Source organism: Monopterus albus, unplaced genomic scaffold, assembly GCF_001952655.1.
Source record: "Monopterus albus unplaced genomic scaffold, M_albus_1.0 scaffold274.1, whole genome shotgun sequence".
Taxonomy (NCBI): domain Eukaryota; kingdom Metazoa; phylum Chordata; class Actinopteri; order Synbranchiformes; family Synbranchidae; genus Monopterus; species Monopterus albus.
In genome coordinates, this window is record NW_018128154.1 from 313,526 (window position 1) to 320,658 (window position 7,133).

The 7,133-nt window shown below is 42.4% G+C and overlaps 1 protein-coding gene across 1 annotated transcript in view; it reads left to right on the plus strand.

Annotated features, from left to right (window-relative positions):
• The first annotated feature begins 3,689 nt into the window (after positions 1-3,689).
• Positions 3,690-7,133, plus strand: part of LOC109972963 (uncharacterized) — an 18,125-nt gene continuing 14,681 nt past the window's right edge. Inside the window, exons 1-4 of the mRNA XM_020622228.1 lie at positions 3,690-3,869; positions 4,217-4,526; positions 4,861-4,944; positions 6,192-6,327. Of these exons, the coding sequence (XP_020477884.1) occupies positions 3,846-3,869; positions 4,217-4,526; positions 4,861-4,944; positions 6,192-6,327 (554 nt within the window). The 5' untranslated portion in view covers positions 3,690-3,845. The remainder of the gene's footprint in view (positions 3,870-4,216; positions 4,527-4,860; positions 4,945-6,191; positions 6,328-7,133) is intronic.

Consider the following 7,133-nt stretch of genomic DNA (forward strand, 5'->3'; position numbering starts at 1 on the left):
ACTGCATCAGACTGTTTAACACCTTCCAAGCCCAAAAGCAGTGTTCTCTGCGATCCCCGTTTCTGTACTATTGTGGCTTTTCCTCTTTAATTTGTGCTCCCACCAGCCCTGTTCATCAAAAAGAAGGAAACGAGACGCTGGATGTTCTGCCCAACAACTCAACATCACAACAACGAGGGATGGAGACACAAGAAGCAGAAGATTGTGATCACGTCAGTCTCTGGTGCAAACAGGAAGTAGGTGATAGAGATGACAACTGGAAACCAGTAAGATGTGGTGAGCATCTCAGGATTACGACAAAGAGGCGACAAGTCCAGCATTCACCTGTCAAAACAAAGAGAAGCAAACAGGCCGAGTCGTCTCCAAAGGCGCTGTCCTGTAAAGTCGGCAGAGCTTGGTGTGGCTCAGAGAACATGCTGATTAAACACTCCTGGGGCCATGTGGGCGATTCAAAGAGGCTCTGTGGAGTGGGGGAACGGTCTGAGTCCACAGGGGAGCTGAGGAGCCACCTTCAGTCACCTGAATGCGCACAGCTGTAACTTCTGTGGAAAGTTATTTCTTACCATCACTGGCATCAAGGGCCACATCGCTCAACACAAAGGACACAGGCTGTACAGATGTGAGATTTGCCAGAAAGCGTTTCCTGAGAAGTACGAGCTAAATAATCACAAGTGGGTCCATCTAGGGAATAAGCCACACAAATGGGCCATCTGCCAAAACACATATGCTTCAAAACACAGGCTGAAACTTCACCACCACCATTGTCATGACTCGGGTCAGGTGGACGAGGAAGAATGCACGTCTGCGAAATCTACAGCAAAACATGTACGACAAAGCAGACAGAGTGCCACCTGTACTACCACAGGAAAGGGAAGCCACACGCTTGCACTAGGCGCAAGAAGCAATTCTCATGCAAATCAAACATGGAGACTCACATGAGGGTCCACACTGGGCAGAAACCTTTCAGATGTCCCGTCTGTGCTAAAGGCTTTAGACTTGGCCCATGGAAGACTCCTCCAGAGATGGATCGGACAGCTAGTGCTGCACATAATGGTCAGTTTTCATCACGGCTTCTGCAGCATTCACAAAGTTAAACGCAAGACGTTACAAAGCTTTTAGATGCCACATGGCATACAGTCTACTACCTTTTTATTTGTTACGCTGTTCAAAGATTGAGGTGGCTTCAGATTATCTTGTTCTGTTGTTAAATATGTTGAAACTGGGCCCTGATGCTACATAAAGGATAAGAGTAGTGATGTTCTGGAGCAAAAGCCCCTAAAAGCCAACATTCGAATCCATCTCTCGATGCTCTGATTTCCTTACCCTATTTGTTCCTCTCAGCTCCACGTCTGTTCGTTCCTACTGAAGATGTAAATCTTTAAATCATCTCACAAACATAGTTTTACCTCAGGCTGGACTCGTAGTCGGGTATGCTGGGTCCGTAAACCCAACACAGATCAGAGCTCAAGGCGCATGAGTCAAGGGATTTTTGTTTTGTAAAAATTACGACCTGAATTTTTAAAAACTCCTCATAAATGTAGAATCTTAAAAGTAGGTATACAAGGCTCCATGAACCCAGCACGGGTCAGAGCAGGCGATTGATGCTGATCCGTCATTGTGGAAGAATCTAGACCTCCATTCCTAAAACCTTGGTAGTAGGAGCATCGTTGGTTCAGAGCTGGTTTGGCTCTGTAGACGGGATTTGAAAAGAAGAAAAATATTGCATGTCACTGGACTCACCATGTAAATGCAGTGTGCACAGGAGTGCACGTTGTAGAGCCTTGTACACAATGCCATGATACCAAACACCCTAAAGGTATTTAAATGTCTCAGACTGTTGGTTTAAACACAGAGATCCTACTGAATATGGACAAAGTGTTGAACTCATGAGTAAAATTTTTAATGAGGCATTTTTTAAAATTGACTTATGGTTCAAGAATTTTTATTTTAAGCAAAATCTTGTCATTTTTACTTTTCACCGGGGTTATTTTTATTCAAAGCCCAAAAGGTTTTAAATGGTGTTTTTCCTTTTACTGATTGTTTCAAAAACATGGACAGACAAGTTGTTTGTTCTGAAAGTTTCTGGATTTTTACGTTGGACACTGGGAGATGAATTGTCTGTTTCCTTGTGAACATGACAAAGTGCTCGACCATGTTGTGTCCAGTTACTTTAATGGTTGGATTCACTGCAGTGTTTTTTCACCCTCCTTGTTCTGCTATATACAAACCAATAAACAGATATTGGCTTATTTCTGTTGTATTAGATATTTGTACAGCTGTATATAATTGATTCCTGTTTCAGCCACTGTGGGAAATTCCAGGTTTCATTGAACTAATACTCTTTGCTACTATTCTTCACTTACATTTCAAATGTTTGCCAATATTAGAGATTAATAATTTATGTAGAAATAAAAAATCCTCCACCTTTACTAGCTGCAGCTTTAAAGTGGTGTATGCAGTAATGCACCAATATGTTAAACGCAGTAATTTCACACAATGCCTCCAGAAAGTATTGACAGCACTTACCTTTTTCCACATTTTGTTAGGTTACGGCCTTATTCCAAAATGGATTAAATTCATCGTTGTCCTCAAAATTCTACAAACAATACCCCATAGACATGGTGACTAAAGTTTTTGAAATATTTGCAAATTAAAAAAAAAAAGTACACAAGTATTCACAGCCTTTGTTCAATACTTTGTTGAAACACCTTTAGCACCAATTACAGCTTCAAGTCTGTTTGAGTATGATGCTACAAGCCTGACACACCTATTTTTGGGCTGTTTCTCCCATTCTTCTTTGCAGTACCTCTCAAGCTCCATCAGGTTGGATGGGGAGCGTCAGCCATTTTCAGTCCGGTTCAAGTCTGGGCTCTGGCTGGGCCACTCAAGGACATTCACAGAGTTGTCCTGTAGCCACTCCTTTGTTATCTTGGCTGTGGTCTTAGGGTCATTGTCCTGTTGAAAGATAAACTGTCGTTAGTCTGAGGTCCAGAGCGCTCTGGAACAGGTTTTCATCAAGGACATGTCTGTATATTGCTGCAGTCATCGTTCCCTCAATCCTGACTAGTCTCCCAGTTTCTGCCACTGAAAAACATCCCCACACCATGATGGTGCCACCACCAAGCTTCACTGTAGGGATGGTGTTGTCCAGGTGGTGAGCGGTGCCTGGTTTCCTCCAGACATGATGCTTGGCATTCAGGCCAGAGAGTTAAATCCAGTTTTATCAGACCAGAGAGTTTTGTTTCTCATGGTTTGAGAGTCCTTCAGGTGCCTTTTGGCAAACTCCAGGTGGGCTGCCATGTGCCTTTTAGTTTTACTGAGGAGTGGTTTCCATCTGGCCTCTTTACCAGAACTCTTTCAGAATGACCATCAGGTTCTTGGTCACCTCCCTGACTTAGGCCCTTCTCTCTCGATCCCTCAGTTTGGCCGGGCGGCCCGCTCTAGGAGGAGTCCTGGTGGTTCCAAACTTCTTTCATTTACGGATGATGGAGGCCACTGTGCTCATTGGGACCTTCAATGTTGCAGAAGGTTTTTTGTACCCTTCCCCAGATCTGTGCCTTGATACAATCCTGTCTTAGAGAGCTACAGACAATTCATTGGACTTCATGGCTTGGTTTGTGCTCTGACATGCACTGTTAACTGTGGGACCTTATATAGACAGGTGTATGCCTTTCCAAATCCTGTCCAGTCAACTGAATTTCCCACAGGTGGACTCCAATCAAGTTGTAGAAACATCTCAAGGATGATCAGTGGAAACAGGATGCACCACAGCTCAATTTTGACTGTCATGGCAAAGGCTGTGAATACTTTCTGGATGCACTGTATATACAGTGTATTCTCTTGAAATGGGCCATTACACAAAACATTTGGTACTTTATATTTTGATGAGAGTACTGTTGTACAGATGTTTTAAATGTAATCGGTGTAATTTAATCATTAATTGTAAATTTCTAATAACGTATTTAAAATTTCTACAAGTATTTTCTGTCTGGTGTTTGTGTCAAATATGCCTGTGTTTTCATTATTAGGCTAAAAACAATATCTTTAATGTATTTTGTCTTACAATGAGCGTTTACAGGGTATATGAAGAAATCAAAGCACAAATTGCCTACTCAAAAAGAGACATTTTAGAATTTTTATCTACAATTCTTTTCGTTGCCAAGGTGTACCTACCTTACCCCTATTGTTTTTGTTTGTGATCGGACATGTTTTGTAGCCGTACCAACATCCGGTATCATACTGTCCGTGTTTATGTGCGAGCAGTTTCTGCGGGGAAAACCCAACAACCATGTTTTACTGGACGAAGACGAAGTCCGGGGTTTCGGAGACACTCGACAGTTTAGGTAACATGTCTAAAGCGGAGATTCTGAGAGGAATCATTACCGAAAAACTGACAACGGCCGCCCAGGAGATCTTAGCGGTGGTAGGGCGAACCATGGCGGGATACGAGGAGGAGGCTTCCGGCTTCAGGAAGGAGATTGACCGGCAGAGGAGGCAGCTGGAGCTTCTGCAGCCCGAAAGAAGAGGTCAGTGGCTAGGTCAAGTGATAAGTTATTCTATGACTTAGAGTAAAAAATAAATTCAGTTTTACATCGGGGATGTTGAACTTCAATTAAAAAATTGCACATTTGAAAGTTTATCTGCGCTCTGACAAGTTTACAGATGTCGTATTAAATAAAGTGAACACTTGCACAAATCTACACCATGTGACTTATAATTCGGCACTTGCACATTAAAAGTTGGACTGAATGTTGTAAATTAAATCAGCTTTCATTAAGGCTCATGGGTCTTTGTAACAGCAAATCACAAATAGTTTTTGAAACATTCATCTGACGTAACTTTTTACCTGACAACTCAAAGCCCAGATCCCAGGTCTGGACAGCCATGAGGTGGTGGTTCTGAGCGAGGAGGAGGAGGAGGAGGAGGAGCACACACACCAGACAGGTAGTTTCATTTCCTAGTTGCCGAAGGCATCAAGGTTCCCTCCAGTTTTTAACATTGGAAAGTTACAGAGATCAGTCAGTAAGGATTGACCAGTCATGGTTTTTGCTTCTGTCGTGGCAAGAGTGTGATACCAACTAAATTAATTCAGACAAACCATTACAATTTAAAGGATCATTTAATATTACAATTATTCTGAATAGAGTAGCATTTAAACAAATAATCTTGTAGTTAGGGAACAGAGAACAGAGATCAGAGAACTTCCTCTTGCAATGGAATAGATAAAGCCTAAAGATTGTCGGAGCACCAGTCAGTCAGGTCAGGTCATTTGTTATCAGTCCCGAGTCAGCGTCTTCCCCAGCCGGCTGGGTCCCAAAAAAGTACATCGTCTACTGTTCACTGCAGCATGGTCCTTCTCCTCTCTACCCCTGGCTCCCTGGGGCTGAATAATTTTGCACGCCCAATTTTTCAGTTTTTTATTTGTTAAAAAAGTTTGAAATATCCAATAAATTTCGTTCCACTTCATGATTGTGTCCCACTTGTTGTTGATTCTTCACAAAAAATTGCAGTTTTATATCTTTATGTTTGAAGCCTGAAATGTGGCAAAAGGTCGCAAAGTTCAAGGGGGCCGAATACTTTCGCAAGGCACTGTACATAAGCCCATTGTCCACCTCACATGAACTTAATAAACACATAATCACTCAGCTCTCCCTTACACAAGCTAATACCAAATAAAGTCTGTATGAGCTACATACTGTTCTATTACATATTTCCTCTGGAATCTGGTTTATTATTAACCACTACACTTCCAGTCTTTACCTGGGTAGCTCATCTGATATTTATGATCATAATCAGTTGGTGAACACAAAATATCAGTTCACTCTCATACAAGATGAAGAAAATCGAGGAATTCTCACATTTATAGAACCTGAGACTTTTTTTTTCTTGAAAACTAACTTAGAAATGTTAGTGACAACAATAAATAATATGCAAATAAAGATTAATTTCCTCGTAAACTACAAAATTCAAAGTAACATTTTTAAATGCCTTAAAGTTTGATTTATTTCCCTCTGTGTATAAAAATAAAATAGACATTTCCTGCAGCACCATCAACATACAGACGATGTGCTGTTGTTCATATACAATAGCTGAGGTTTGAGCTGTTGTGGTGCTGGATTTGTTTCATACACCTGAAAAATAAAAGCACTTATACAAATGTGACTTCTGATACATGTGCCATCTCTGTTAAGGTGCACAGGACGCTGGGAGTCAGGGCGTCCTGTGGGTTGATAATGATGAAGAGGAGCAGCTGTCCGTGCAACCGGAAATGAGCTCCAGAGAGAAGCGAGAAGACCTGAAGGATCCGGATTATCAAATGCCATCAAGGTAGCAGATCTTCGTATTACCTGAAGAGTACAGTTTGCTGTATGGACACACTGTGTAAACTGATTTGATGCTGGTGAATATGTGATTCTTGTCCTGCTGGACTTGACTGCCGCCTTTGACATGGTTGACCATGACATTTTAATATCTCAGTTTCAGCATTTAGTGGGCATTCGTGGTGCTGCCCTAGCGTGGTTTAAGTCATATTTATCGGGTAGATCAGTGTCTGTCGGGTTGGCAGATGTGGAATCTGTGACAACCCCTTTGTTATCTGGGGTCCCACAGGGCTCCATTTTGGGGCCTTTGCCTTTTTCATTGTATTTACTTCCCCTTGGCTCTATCTTTAGGAAACATGGGGTCTCTTTTCACTGCTATGCTGATGATGTCCAGATTATTATGCCACTGGGTAAGAAGGGCACCTACTCGATCCAACCACTTTTAGCATGTCTTGCCGATATTAAGGGCTGGATGTCTCTAAGCCGTTTAAAGTTAAATGATGCTAAAACTGAAGTTATAGTGTTTGGCCAGAATACGTCTGGCGACCCTCCCCCGGTAGACTTAGGGTTCCTGGGGCAGTATGTGCGACCGGTGATCACGGACTTAGGTGTTAAATTAGACTCCGACTTGAAAATGGAGAGCCAGATAAACGCGGTCGTAAAATCTGTTTTTTTTTATCTTGGCCAGTTAGTGAAGGTAACCGGACGGTTTGCCAGAATCTCTTCGAGGCCGACTGATAGTCCTTCCTCATGGCCTCACCGAACTCTTCCCAGACCCGAGTTTTTGCCTCCGCAACCGCCTGGGCTGCAGCC